This window comes from Leucoraja erinacea, chromosome 4, assembly GCF_028641065.1.
Source record: "Leucoraja erinacea ecotype New England chromosome 4, Leri_hhj_1, whole genome shotgun sequence".
Taxonomy (NCBI): domain Eukaryota; kingdom Metazoa; phylum Chordata; class Chondrichthyes; order Rajiformes; family Rajidae; genus Leucoraja; species Leucoraja erinaceus.
In genome coordinates, this window is record NC_073380.1 from 100,096,116 (window position 1) to 100,110,904 (window position 14,789).

General features: G+C 40.4%; 1 protein-coding gene across 1 annotated transcript in view; it reads right to left on the bottom strand.

Moving 5' to 3' along the window:
* LOC129696072 (protein disulfide-isomerase TMX3-like) overlaps nucleotides 1-14,789 on the bottom strand; it is a 101,665-nt gene that overhangs the window by 18,677 nt on the left and 68,199 nt on the right. Inside the window, exons 8-10 of the mRNA XM_055633479.1 lie at nucleotides 6,516-6,614; nucleotides 5,283-5,340; nucleotides 3,478-3,531 (exon numbers count right to left, since the gene is read on the bottom strand). Coding sequence (XP_055489454.1) covers nucleotides 3,478-3,531; nucleotides 5,283-5,340; nucleotides 6,516-6,614 — 211 coding nt within the window. The remainder of the gene's footprint in view (nucleotides 1-3,477; nucleotides 3,532-5,282; nucleotides 5,341-6,515; nucleotides 6,615-14,789) is intronic.

The following is a 14,789-nucleotide window of genomic DNA, read 5'->3' on the forward strand; positions in this document are numbered from 1 at the left end:
TTAAATATAATTAGAATTTCATTAAGTTCTTAAGCAAGGGCATGTATTAGATTTATTCAATGTATTCAGCCTTTCTTGCCAATTCTTTCAAAGAACTATTCATCCTCCTACGTACCCCCATTTGACTTTCATTTCCTAAGAAATATACTATTGTGGAAACATTTTACTTCCATGTACCACCAGGGGGCACCGCACGATGTTCATGTTAAAACTTATTTTGTGTGTTTTGTTGCTTTTTAATGGTATGACTGTGTGGCAAATTAAATTCCTCGTATGTTGCAAAACATACTTGGCTAATTTTTATGATTATGATTATTATGATGATTATGAGGATAGCTCCTCTCCTTGCTATTTGTTTTGCTGGCTTTATGATTCATGGCTTGTTACCAGACTCAATGTTGTCTGTTCTGTTAGTGCCGGTCATTAAGGACAAAGCTGGTAAAGTAGGCAGCCTAAATAATTACAGGCCCATAGCTTTAGCCAGCATATTGTCAAAAGTTTTAGAAAGAGTTCTGCTGGATAGAGTAAATGAGTTTGTTAACTCCACAGATAACCAGTTTGGCTTTAAAGCTAAACATTGCACTGACTTATGCATATATGCCCTAAAGGAGATTGTAAACAAATATAGAGGCAAAAACTCTTCAATCCTTATGTGCTTTATTGATGCTTCCAAAGCTTTTGACCGTGTTAATCACAGAAAGCTGTTTGTTAAAATGAGTCAAAGAGGGGTGCCTAAATACATTATGAGAATTCTGGCTACTTGGTATGCCTACCAGACTATACAAATAAAATGGGGCAATAGGGTCTCAGCCCCATTTGGGGTTAGCAATGTTGTTAGACAAGGGGGGATTTTGTCCACAGTCCTTTTTAATCTTTATATTGATGATCTGTCCAAGCAATTGAGAGCCTGTAATACTGGGTGCATGATTTATAATATTTTAGTGAACCATAGTATGAATGCAGATGATCTTGTGGTCTTTAGTCCATCTAGCGCTGGTCTCCAGCAGCTCCTTACTATATGTTCTGTGTATGGTGTGAAACATGATATTAAATATATTGCTTGTAATTGTGCCGTTATGATCTGTAGAGTCAAAGAGGATACATGTCTAACATTTCCTGATTTAAATTTGTCTGACAATAATCTTAGTGTCTGTAATAAGGTAAAGTATCTTGGACATTTTATTACGGAACAAATGACAGATGATGAGGATATTTATAGGCAACGACGCATGCTGTATGTACAGGCGAATATTCTCTTGCGTAAATTTGGTGCGTGTGCAGATGTGGTGAAGATGTCGCTGTTTAGAGCATATTACACACCACTCTATACTGCGCACCTGTGGTCGAACTATGGAAAGACAAGTTTGCAGAGACTAAAGGTGTCCTATAATGATGCCGTGAGAACACTGCTAAGGAAACCTAGATGGTATAGTGCTAGTAACATGTTTGTGCCTGCAGGAGTCAATACTTTAGAAGCTATCCTAAGAAATCATATGTATAAATTCATTTGCAGGATAAATTACTCTAAAAATATAATTATCGTGGCCTTCTCAAACATAAGGTTTAGCACTACACGCTACAAATCCCAGTTGTGGAGACACTGGTATCGTTGTCTCGTTGTAGGACATTGATCATTCTTTTCTATTCTAGATTTTAATTCATGTATTGTGTTTTTTTTTGGGGGTTTTTTAAATATATAATTTATGATGTTTTTATGTGATATACTAAGATTTTATATGTATTTTATGATGTTTTTATATGCAATGTATTTTTATGTAATGTTGTCCCTTGTCTGGACCTTGAGTCCAAAATAAAGTTTATTGTTATTATTATTATGATTCCAGAACATCCTAAATCACTGTATAAAAAGCTCAGTTTTCATTTTTTTTCACTTATCTTTATTTTGTGTCTGTTGGTTTGCATCGTTTGGTAGTGTGAAATAAAATTATACTCCTGAATTAATACACTTACAGCATGGAAACAGGCCCTTTGGCCCAACTTGTTCACACAGGCCAATATGTCCCAGTTACTCTAGTTCCAACTACCTGCGTTTGGCCCATATCGCTCTGAACGTCTGATCCATCTACCTGTCGCAATGCTCCTTAAACGTTGCGATAGTCTCTGCCTTAACTACCGTACCTCCTCCAGCAGCTCCTTCTATACACCCACCACCCTTTGTGTGAAAAAGTAACCTCTTGAGGTTCATATTAAATCTTTCCCCCCCTTCCTTAAACGCATGTCCCCTGGTTCTTGATTCCCCTACTCTGGGCAAGAAACTGTTGGTCTTCCCAATCTATTCCTCTCATGATTTTTAACACCTGTAAGATCACCCCTCATCCTCCTGCTCTTCAAGAGTCCTAGCCTGCTCAACCTCTCCCAAATGCTTAGACCCTCCCCACTTCTACTCAATGCTCTGATGGATGAACGCCAACGTGCCAAAAGCCTTTTTGACTACCTTAACTAGTGATGCCACTTTCAACGAACTATGTACCTGTACACCTGGATCCCTCTACAACACTCCCGAGCCCGGCTGTTCACTGTGTATGTTCTGCCCATGCCCAAAATGCAACACTTCACATTTCGCGGTATTAAATTCCGTCAACCATTCCTCAGCCCACCTAATCAAGATCGTGCTGCAATTTTTGACAACCATCTTCACCATCTAGAATACCACCCACTTAAGTGTCATCTGTAAACTTGCTAATCATGCCTTATACATTCTCATCCAAATCATTAAAATAGATGACAAATAGTAATGGGCTTGGCACAGAATCCTTAGGCACACCACTAGTCACAGGCCTCCAGTCAAAAAAAGCAACCTTCCACCATCACCCTCTGCTTCCTTCCATGTAGCCAATTTTCTATCCATTCAGCAATCTTTCCTTGAATCCCATGGATTCTAACCTTTGAGAGCAGCCTGCCTTAAGGAACCTTGTTGAATATCTTTTCGAAATCCATGTATACAATATCTACTTTCATCGATCTTTTTGGTCACATCCTCAAAAAACTCAGACTGAAGAAGACGGGGAGGGAGTGCTGGGGGGATGAGGGGAAATGAGCTGCGCCTGCGCAGTTGGGGGCTATACATGAGTGGTGGAATATTGCGTTGGGGAAACGGGTAAGTGGTGGAATATTGTGTTGGGGAGCAGACCCAACGGGTCTGCACTTAGTCTAGTGATTTTATAAAGAATCAGTAATATTTTTTGCTATTGTAATCGGGGATAATTTATATAGCTCAGTTTGCATCACACCCCTTCACAACATGAATCGTGGCTTTCAAAGATGTGTACATAAAGTTCAGGTCTCTGCTCACAGAATCATACCGTTTTGCTCATATCACCACCCATTCTTTTTCTCCCACAAAATGCATCCCTTTATATTTCACCTGGCATCTGACTCACTATATCAAATTTAAATCTCCCGTCAGTATGTGATCCTTTTCAATTGTTTAAATATGCAAAGCATTTATCAACAAACCTGTGAAACTGCTCCCTGTAACCAGTAGCAACTTCATGAGTAATGTCCTTTAAGCTGGAAAACAAAGAAAATGAAAATGAGCAGGCAAATTTACAGCAGAGACGTGCACTGCAGTTTATCCTACATTATAAATCATTGGTAAGATGAGTTGATCATCTGTGCAAGATTTCATCTAAATTAGCAAACTTTGCCAGAACTTGGAAGGTTATCTTTCAGGCATAGTAAATGCAAACATGAACAGGTGAGAATGAAGGAGATGCACAAGGTGGGAAACAACAAATATAGAAGGTAGAGCCGACAGAACTGGAGGACTCATCTGTGAGTAAGTAAGGCATGCGGGTATACAGAGGTAGAAACAAGGACTAACATTTTAAATTGGAGGCTGTGGGTGACCAGATGTCACTAACCACAGAATTGATAACAATTAGAGCACGGAAACAGGCCATCTCGGCCCTACAAGTCCGTGCCGAACAACTTTTTTTTAGGTTAGTCCACCTGCCTAGCACTCATACCATAACCCTCCATTCCTATCTCATCCATATGCCTATATCAAGGAATGTATTTTTAAATGGGGTGGTCTGAGACCTGCCTCCAAAAAAGAAAAACTGGAAGCTCATTCCACCACCGCTTGCAACTCTTGTAAGAAAAATCAAGTTCCCCCTCATATTACCCCTAAGAATAATGTCCCTTAATTCTGAAGTCATGTCCTCTTGTTTGAATCTTCCCTATTCTCAAAGGGAAAAGCTTGTCCACATCAACTCTGTCTATCCCTCTCATCATTTCAAAGACCTCTATCAAGTCCCCCCTTAACCTTCTGCGCTCCAGAGAATAAAGACCTAACTTATTCAACCTATCTCTGTAACTTAGTTGTTGAAACCCAGGCAACATTCCAGTAAATCTCCTCTGTACTCTCTCTATTTTTTTGACATCCTTCCTATAATTGGGCGACCAAAATTGTACACCATTTTCCAGATTTGGTCTCACCAACGCCTTGTACAATTTTAACATTACATCCCAGCTTCTATAGTCAATCTGCTCTGATTTATAAAGGCTAGCATACCAAAAGCTTTCTTTACCACCCTATCTATATGAGATTCCACCTTCAATAAACTGTAGACAGAATTAGATGGAGGAGAGAAAACAGGCAGGCAAGTTTTGGATAAACTCAAGTTTAATGGGTGGATGAATGTTAGGTTATCCACTTTGGTAGCAAAAACAGGAAGGCAGATTACTATCTAAACACAGCTAGGATATCAAGGAATGTTGTGGTGGGGGGGGGGTGGTCTGGAGAAGTAAAGATTAGAAAAAAGAAAATAAAGAGATGCCTTCAACCATCATTTGCAACTCTTGTAAGAAAAATCAAGCTGAAAAATACAAACAGCTGTAGAATAATTTGTACTATGGGGCTTCTATCAACGACAAACATGTTTGATGTGAAATGTATGTTATTAAAAGTAACAAACTTTTACCGGTCCGAGGCAAAACACAATAATGTAGGTGAAAAGCTGGTTAACAGTGTTCAACTGAGGTTGCTGAAGTATTCTAGTGTTGTTAAACCCGTTTAAATGTATTCTAGTAGATTAGATCAGATGACCACCCTCCATATCCTCCCCACGTAGCAACATCCACACCATCACCTATTCGGTCTCTAATATTTTGATTAAACAATGAAAGTGTTCAAAGAAAATGAAATATTTTTTATGTTACAATTACTCCGACCAAGGTATTTTTGGAAGCATTCATAAGGTTGGTTATCAATTCTTGTAAACTATACAACAATTCCAGAAAGTCACAAGCTATCTTACCTGGCATGTTCTTCAGATGAATTCTTGCCATCAATAACTGCAACCACCACTAGCTTTCCTGAAGAAGTCAGGCAGGTATTAGATTACAACATTCTGTTAAACAAAGACTATTTGCAAAGAATGATTTTACTATTAAATCAGCACAATTCAATGAAAGATTCCATGAGCATGACACCTACAGCAGGAGAACCTTTTTAGGAATCGTGCAGTCTTTGTCAAGAAGTACATTACTTTATGCCTAACACTGACCTTGTCATCTGATATGGTTTCCTGCTGCCAATTCTTTATAATATTCCAAATTTAAGCCTATTTTCTCTTATTCCTTTTCTAAGCCCATCACTTTTTCTTTATTTCTTTATAATCGCGCTTTAAACATAACTTTCTTTCCCATTCAGCATTTTCTATTACAGTCTTTCAGAAGGTCCTGTGATTTATAAAGCCCATTTATCTGCAAATTTAAACCAGAATTTAAAACGGATGTATCAAAAAGACAATCATTTTGACTGGACTATAATTTGTTGATCAGTATTCTGCTACATTCCATTTTTATTTTGAAAGTACTTTTAACTTTGCAGAAAATTATATTGTGGGCATAGACAAATCAGAATCTTGCAGAACATATGCTCTACCAATTTGGGAGGTTAAGCAACTTAAAATTTTGAACTAGGTATTAATTGTTTGTATTACAATGTCCGTAATACACAATTCTGAATCTCTGGCAATTCAATAATAAAACTGTGCCAAATTGAATATTTGAAGGAAATTTTTTTTTTTTAAATCACACCCCTATTCTTGTGTTTTAATTTTTTTGTTTGATTTCTTTTATTAGGGCAATTCAAACTACGTTTAACAATTAGGAGATGAAGATAGGCATTAAGCTTCCCCATCCCAAGAGTATATTTCATGGCAATCCTGCACTAATTCCTTGCTGAATTGGAGCTTGAAATTCAGTGTTGCTAAGGAACTTGCTTCCAAGGACATATTTGATTTCCTTTAAGCACATGTCAGTTTCAATCATGGTCATCCACTTAAATTAAATCTTCTAATATACTTCTCATTTGTTAACTCCGTCTACAAGTGTCAAAAATAATTGCAGTACAAGCTCCACAAATGTAAACCTAGCAGCAAATCAAATATAAAAAATGCAATTTTATTCAGAACAATTTCAAATTAAAGATGATGTATTATTTTACAATTTAAAAATTGATTTAAAAAAATGTAATGGAAAAGTACCCGTCTCTGAAAGTTCATATAAAGTGAAACCATCAATGTTAAGATATCCTAAGAATCTTTCTTTATTCACCCATGAGGACATATCTCCATCTTCATATTCTGAGGGGGAGAAAAAAAAGAAAAAGTATGGTCATTCAGTCAATGAACATGAAAGGCACCACAATTACAACTTGAACAAAAATCAAGGGGAGGTTAAATATTATTTCCTTCATTAAAATATTCAGTCCTTATAATAATAATAAATTTTATTTTTATTTATTTTATTTTATTTATTTATTCAGTCTTTGTGCAAAGATGCTACCTATTCTCATTTCTCGTTGGCCCTGTTTGGTGATGAGGCGAGGATAGAATGTAAAGATTTGGGTGAATGAATAGGACAGAAAAATTGCAATAGAAAGGTCAATTATCTTTCTAGAGATGATACACATTGCACTTTATCACATACTTATTCTAACATCCTGAGAGACCTCTCAATGTTTTGAAAGTCTGTGCCTTTGCCAATAGCGATTCTTAAGAAACCATTGCCTTGAAAAAAAAAATTGCTTAGATCCTCGATTGCCCAGTATGCTCCACGGTTCTGTTTGAACTACATGCAGACGCAGACAGAACAGCTCATTGAAATGAGCTGCTCATTTACGAGAAAAATAGAACTCTATTCAAAATGTTCAAACGTTAGCCGATGCATATTGAATACCAATTTAGCCGCAACTGATGGTCCACCCCCCCGCCCCCTCATAACTCGGACAAAATTATGAGACCTGTTGAAATTCCCCGAGCGGCCATAGATGGCATTGTAAACTGAATGCGAATGGCCCACTATGTTCGGTTTACAGGTTTAACAGACTTACAATGGAGGGAGAGGTATCCGTTATTGCCGATGACTGCAGATGGTGGTTAATAGACAAAAGGATACAAAGTGCTGGAGTAGTTCAGTGGGTCAGACCCCTGGAGAACACGGATAGGTGACATTGGGGCCCTTCCTCAGACTGATCCAGTTGGCCGAGTTTGTGTAATTTCGCTTTAAAACTAGTGACCGTGGGGCTCCCTCCCCTCCCACCTGCTGACGCTTCCAAGGTAGAAGGAGGTTGTGGAGGGGGGAGGGGGGAGGGGGAAAGGGTAGGGCAGAAAGGGGCCGACTGGACAGAGTTCCAGGAGAAGCCGGAGACTGTGGTCGCACCAGGAGCGGATAAAGCCACCGCCGACCGCAAGAAACAGCAGCAGGTGAGGGGACCGCACTGCAAGTCGGGACTTGGGTCAGAAGCCAGGGCTCGGAACGGCTGGGGAGACGCTACGAGCCAGGGATGGTTGGGAGGTCATTCCATTCATATTCAGCTTAATTTTTATATTTGTTAAATTTAAGTTTCTGACACTCCATGGTGCCTTAGAAACACGGGAAGGGAATCATTAGCAGGCCAGGGGTGTATTATAATTTCATTATCGTGTGGCTCTATTGGTACGGAAAGACGGATAATTCAGGAAGTCTCTGGAACTGAAAAAAATCGATGTTCAACCTGTGCACTATTGTTAAATACACTATCGAGACACATTTAATACATGTGCACTTGTTGATGGAAAGCACAAGATAAAGCATGAACAACTTAGTCTCTCAGTTTAAATGGACAGCAAACAGAATGGGGATATAAGCCTGAATATAAGTAAAAAAATACCAAGTCTAGTAAGTCCAAGACAACAAGCAGGCATGTACTGATTCATGTACACATTCATGTACACAGGCATGTACACATTCATTCCATGAAAGTGACAATGACCACCTTCAGTAAGGAAAAATCTAAGCATTACACTTGACACTCAATATGTACCACAACCAAGTTCTCCCCACTATCAACATCACGTGGGTCACCTCCAAATGAATGTAGCCATACAGTGATGTAATCAGTGGGGTTCTTCACTCTTTTTTTACATATACTTTGAGGGGAACAGGTTATCCAGCCCTTAGAGCCTGTTCCACCACGATGTTGATGAATAGTTTATCTACGACACACTATCCCCCTATATGCTCTGATTTACTTAATGCTCAGACATCTATCCATTCCTGTTCTAAATGAACAAAATAGCCGAGCTATTTGGTGTATAGAATTCCAAACATTTACCCAGCGAAAAATGTTCTCGCCTTCAGTCTTGAATGGCAGATCCCTTTCAGACTGCAACTCTTGGCACTGGACGTTGCAATTAGGAGCAACACTCTCTTTGAGAGCCGGTAGCGACCTTGTCCAGTTGACGATATCAGGCAGATCTCTTGTTCCAGGTTTTCTCAAGCTCCGGTTTCTCATGGAGACAAGTTCTTACTTTAATGTAATGGCAATTTCAAACTTTTCCAATATCCAACTTTCCGTTGCCATTATTACACGTGAATGTGGGAGTGATCTTACGCAGACAAAAGAACAGATCTTCCAGTCGTTATTTAATTGATTCTTTATTGAAGTAGTTGTACAGACAAAAAGATGAACATTCCCGCTCATCCTTATTCATACTGATTGTAGTTTTCTGTTCTTACTATCTGGTAAGAACTGTGTTCTCTTCAATTCCCGTGGCTCGTCTGATCTGGCCACTCCCTCTCCAACTATGTAACGCCCATCTACGTATCAAATGCCCACCCCCAAGCGTTCAAAATAATACTGCTAGAAAAATCTAGACAAAATAATATAATGGCTCCGACAAAGCCATTTATATACTTTAGAAGAATGAGTGGTCTCATCAAAACCTAAAGTCTTTAAACAAAGCGCCCCAACCCTATCAAGGTAAATCCAACATAGAAACATAGAAACATAGAAATTAGGTGCAGGAGTAGGCCATTTGGCCCTTCGAGCCTGCACCGCCATTCAATATGATCATGGCTGATCATCCAACTCAGTATCCCGTACCTGCCTTCTCTCCATACCCCCTGATCCCCATAGCCACAAGGGCCACATCTAATTCCCTCTTAAATATAGCCAATGAACTGGCCTCAACTACCCTCTGTGGCAGAGAGTTCCAGAGATTCACCACTCTCTGTGTGAAAAAAGTTCTTCTCATCTCGGTTTTAAAGGATTTCCCCCTTATCCTTAAGCTGTGACCCCTTGTCCTGGACTTCCCTAACATCGGGAACAATCTTCCTGCATCTAGCCTGTCCACACCTTAAGAATTTTGTAGGTTTCTATAAGATGCCCTCTCAATCTTCTAAATTCTAGAGAGTATAAACCAAGTCTATCCAGTCTTTCTTCATAAGACAGTCCTGACATCCCAGGAATCAGTCTGGTGAACCGTCTCTGCACTCCCTCTATGGCAATAATGTCCTTCCTCAGAACATCCTTGGAACCAGCCTAAAAAATCTTTGCTTTACTCCTTCTGTGACAAGTAACATCCTCTTATACTCCAATAGAATATTATTTACAGTTTTGGTCTCCATGTTCTCTCTTGTACTGGTGCAAAGTGACTGCAGTGTGCATCATGCAAAAAATGCATTGCTGTTATTAGCAAAGCAAATTGGCAGCCAGTCTCAAAACCACAACTTCTACCATGGAAAACAAAGATTTCAGTACATGGTGCAAATATAATTTCCATTTCTTCACTGGCACAGCGTCCAAATCCTGGAACCTTGCCCGTCACAGCACTATGGGAATGTGCTGACCAGAAAGACTGCAGTGGATGAAGACAGCAGTCAGCAGTGCCTTCTCTATGTGGGATGGTCAATAAATATTTGGCTTTATCAGCAATATACGAATACCAGAAAAAGAACAAATAAAAAGGGCCATACACTGTACTCGCTGGAGTTATGAGGAGGGATCTCATTGAAACCTATTGAATAATGAAATGCCCAGATAGAGTGGATGTGGTGGGGATGTTTCCAGAATAGAGCTCAAATGGACATAATAGAGGATAGATCAATACCCTGGCTATATTTTTACATGCTCATACAAGCACATTAGTTAAATATTTTCAATAGCCATGCTCATTTTATACTCCCCATTTCATCCATAATTTGACATTTAACTGGTCCCTGCATTTTCCTCTGATGTGCAAAGAGAACTGAACAATTTAAGTTTGTGTCGAGTTTCATTTTTTCTTCTGTGCTTCACGCAGTTCGGAAATACCTATTTAAATAATTAGAATAAAACACAAGCTTGTTGTAGTTTTCCCTCACAGTAAGGGGGTTTTTCATGGCTGTTCCAAGTGAGAAATTTGTTTTGGCTCTCAACCATGTACACCATGTGGAACAATGAATAGATTTGCATTTTTTTAAAAGATTACTGTAGCCAGATGTAAAAAAAAGACTAATCGAATGTTAGTTATTATAACTAGAGGCCAAAATGATAAAGGGAAATGTGGTGTTCTGTCATAGTTATATAAAGTTTTGATTAGGCTACATCCGGAGTACTGTACTGTCAGCTCAGAAAATAAACTGAGCTTGGACGCTATTCAACAGCTGTTATCAGGCCACTGAATCATCTTTCCACAACTAGTGAACAGTCTTAAACTATCTACCTCATGGGTGAACCGCGGACTAGCTTTGATCGGACTTTACTGGCTTTATCTTGCACTGAACATTATTCCCTTATCAGGTATCTATGTACTGTAAATGCTCGATTGTAATCATGTATCGTCTTTCCGCTGACTGCTTAGCACGCAACAAAAGCTTTTCACTATACCTCGGTACACGTGACAATAAACTAAACTGAACTCTGCTGCTAACACTAAAGGTGAGATGATATGGAATTAAGCAAAGGTACACAAAAATGCTGGAGAAACTCAGCGGGTGCAGCAGCATCTATGGAGCAAAGGAAATAGGCAACGTTTCGGGCCAAAACCCTTCTTCAGATTAAGCAAACTGGTACTAGGAAAGATGTTTAAAGGTTGATGAGAATGGACTTTGACAATGGAAGTTAAGGATAAGACAATAGAACTTAACTGGGCAATCAATAAAGAAATAAAATATACGCACACATCAAGGGTGACAGAATAGAATTCTAGCATATATTAAAAAAATAGTTGATGAGCTCCATAATTTATTTAAATTGCCAGCCCAAGATAGAAGAAATTGTATAGAAGGGCACAAGTGCAGCTAGGATGAGGATCAACCTTGATCAACACAGAATGGCAACGAACTGAAAATGCACAAAGTGCTGGAGGGTCTGGCAGCATTTCTGGAGAACATGGATACCCAAAAAGAACAATCCTGACCCGAAACATCACCTATCCAGATTCTCCAGAAATGCTGCCTGACCTGCCATTAGTCACAATCACAATAATACTTTATTAGCCAAGTATGTTTTGCAACATACAAGCAATTTCATTTGCCAAATCACTCATACAAATAAAAAGCAACAGAACACACAAAATACATTTAACATAAACATCCACCACAGTGACTCCTCCATATTCCTCACTGTGATGGAAGGCGGAAAAAATGTTCAAGCGGTTCCCTTCTTTGTTCTCCCGTGGTCGGGAGCGACGAGCCTTCTGTGGACAGCTCGATCTTACTACCGTAGCCGGCGGTCGAGCCCTCCGCATCAGAGGGCGAAACGCAGCTCACCCGTGCCGACGATCGGACCCCAGTTAAAGGCAAACTTTCTGCGTTGTTGGATCTCCCGACATCTACGGTCTCTACCCGAGACTGCGAGCTCTTGATGGTAAAATCCGCAGGCAAGGGATTGGCTCCGACGGTAAGTCCACGCCCTGCGGTGGGGCTTAAAGTCAGTCCCGAGCGAGGCCTCCAGCTCTACGATCTTAGGCCGCAGAGCGACCAGAGATACCACCCGGAAAACAATCCCATCTCCCGCAGGGTAAGAGATTGAAAAAAGAGTTTGAGTTTCCCCCAACACCCCCCCCCCCTCACATAAAACAAACCAGAGAACATTTACACAAACTTTTAAAGCACACTAAAATGAACAAAAAGACAAAAAAACAGTCTGTTGGCGAGGCTGCCAATCGTGCAGTGGTATACTAGAGAATTAGTGTCCGGTTACACAGTCATGAGTATAGAGCGAGAAAAGCAGGAGACCAGGCACACAGCCTTGAGGTGCTCCTGTGCTGATGGTTATCGAGGAGGGAGTGTTGCTGCCAATTCGTACTGATTGTGATCAGTTGATGAAGAAGTCAAGGATCCAGTGCAGGGGAATGCGCAAACCCAGTTCTGTGAGCTTTGTAACCAGTTTGGAGGTGTTGAATGTCAAGGTGTAGTCTATGAACAACAGCGTAATATATAGAAACATAGGTGCAAAAGAAGGCCATTCAGCCCTTCGAGCCAGCACCTCCATTCAATATGATCATGGCTGATCATCTAAAATCAGAATCCCGTTCCTGCTTTTTCCCCATATTCCTTGATTCATTTAACTCTAAGAGCTAAACACAACTCTCTCTTGAAAACATCCAGTGAATTGGCCTCCACTGCCTTCTGTAGCAGATTCACAACTCTCTGGGTGAAAAGGTTTTTCCTCGTCACAGTCCTAAATGGTCTACCCCTTAATCTTAAACTGTGACTTCTGGTTCTGGACTCCACTAACATCGGGAACATTTTTCCTGCATCCAGCCTGTCCAATCCGTTAAGAATTTTATATGTGTCTATAAGATACCCTCTCATCCTTCTAAATACCAGTGAAGACAAGACCAGTCGACCCATTCTTTTATCATGTCAGTCTCGCTATCCCGGGAATTAACCTGGTGAACCTACACTGCACTCCCTCAATAGACAATAAGTGCCGGAGTAGGCCATTCGGCCCTTCGAGCCAGCACCGCCATTCAATGTGATCATGGCTGATCATCCCCAATAAGTACCCCGTTCCTGCCTTCTCCTCATATCGCCTGACTCCACTATTTTTAAGAGCCCTGTCTAGCTCTCTCTTGAAAGCATCCAAAGAACCTGCCTCCATTGAGACGCCCTCAATAGAAATAATGTCCTTCCTCAAATTAGGAGAACAAAATTGGCCACAATACTCCAGGTGTGGGCTCACCAGGGCCCTGTACAACTACAGTAGGACCTCCTTGCTCCTAAACTCAAATCCACTCGCAAAGAAGGCCAACATGCCATTCGCTTTCTTCACTGCCTGCTCTCCCTGCATGCTTACTTTCAGAGGCTAATGTACATGCACACCCAGGCTTGTTGCATCTCCTTTTTTTCTAATCTGACACCATTCAAATAATAATCTGCCTTCCTGTTCTTGCCTCCAAAGTGGATAGCCTCATATTTATCACATTACACTGCATCTGCCATGCATCTGCCCACTCACCCAACCTATCCAAGTCACCCTGCAGGCTCATAGCATCTTCATCGCAGCTCACACTGCCACCCAGCTTTGTGTCATCCACAAACTTGGATATGTCACATTTAATTCCCTCATCTAAATCGTTAATATATATTGTAAATAACTGGGGTCCCAGAACCGAGCCATGCGGCACTCCACTAGTCACTGCCTGCCATTCTGAAAAGGACCCGTTAATTCCCACTCTTGTTCCTGCCTGCCAATCAGTGCTCTATCCATGTCAATACTCTACCTCCAATACCATGTGCTTTAATTTTGCACACTAATCTCTTGTAGAAACTTGCCAACGGCTTTTTGAAAGTCCAGATACACCACATCCACTGGCTCTCCATTCTACTTGTCACCTCCTCAAATAATTCCAGAAGATTAGTCAAGCATGATTTCCCCATCATAAATCCATGCTGACTTTGACGAATCCTGTTACTGCTTTCCAAATGCGCTGCTATAACATCTTTAATAATCGACTCCAGCATCTTCCCCACTACCGATGTAAGGCTAACTGGTCTATAATTCCCCGTTTTCTCTCTCCCTCCTTTCTTAGTAAGTTGAGTTACATTTTCTACTCTCCAATGTACGGGAACGGATCCAGAGAACATTGGAAAATGATCATCAATGCATCCATGATTTCTAGGGCCACCTCCTAGAGTACTCTGGGATGCAAGCCCTGGGGATTTATCTGGCTTTAGTCCCAACAGTTTACCTAACATAATTTCCTGTTTAATGTGGATTCCCTTCAGTTCCTCCCTCCCACTAGATCATCGGTCCCCTCGTATTTCTGAGAGATTGTTTGTGTTTTCCGTAGTGAGGGCCAAAGTACTCGTTTAACCGTTCTGCCATTTCCTTGTTTCCTGTTATAAATTCACCTGTCTGATTGTAAGGGACCTACATTTGTCTTCATTAATCTTTTCCTTTTTACATATCTAATGAATGTGCTTTTATTGTCCAAGTGGTCCAGTGCAGAGTGGAGATCTAGCGGGATCACATCCTCCAAGGACCTGCTGTGGCTGTAGGTCATGAC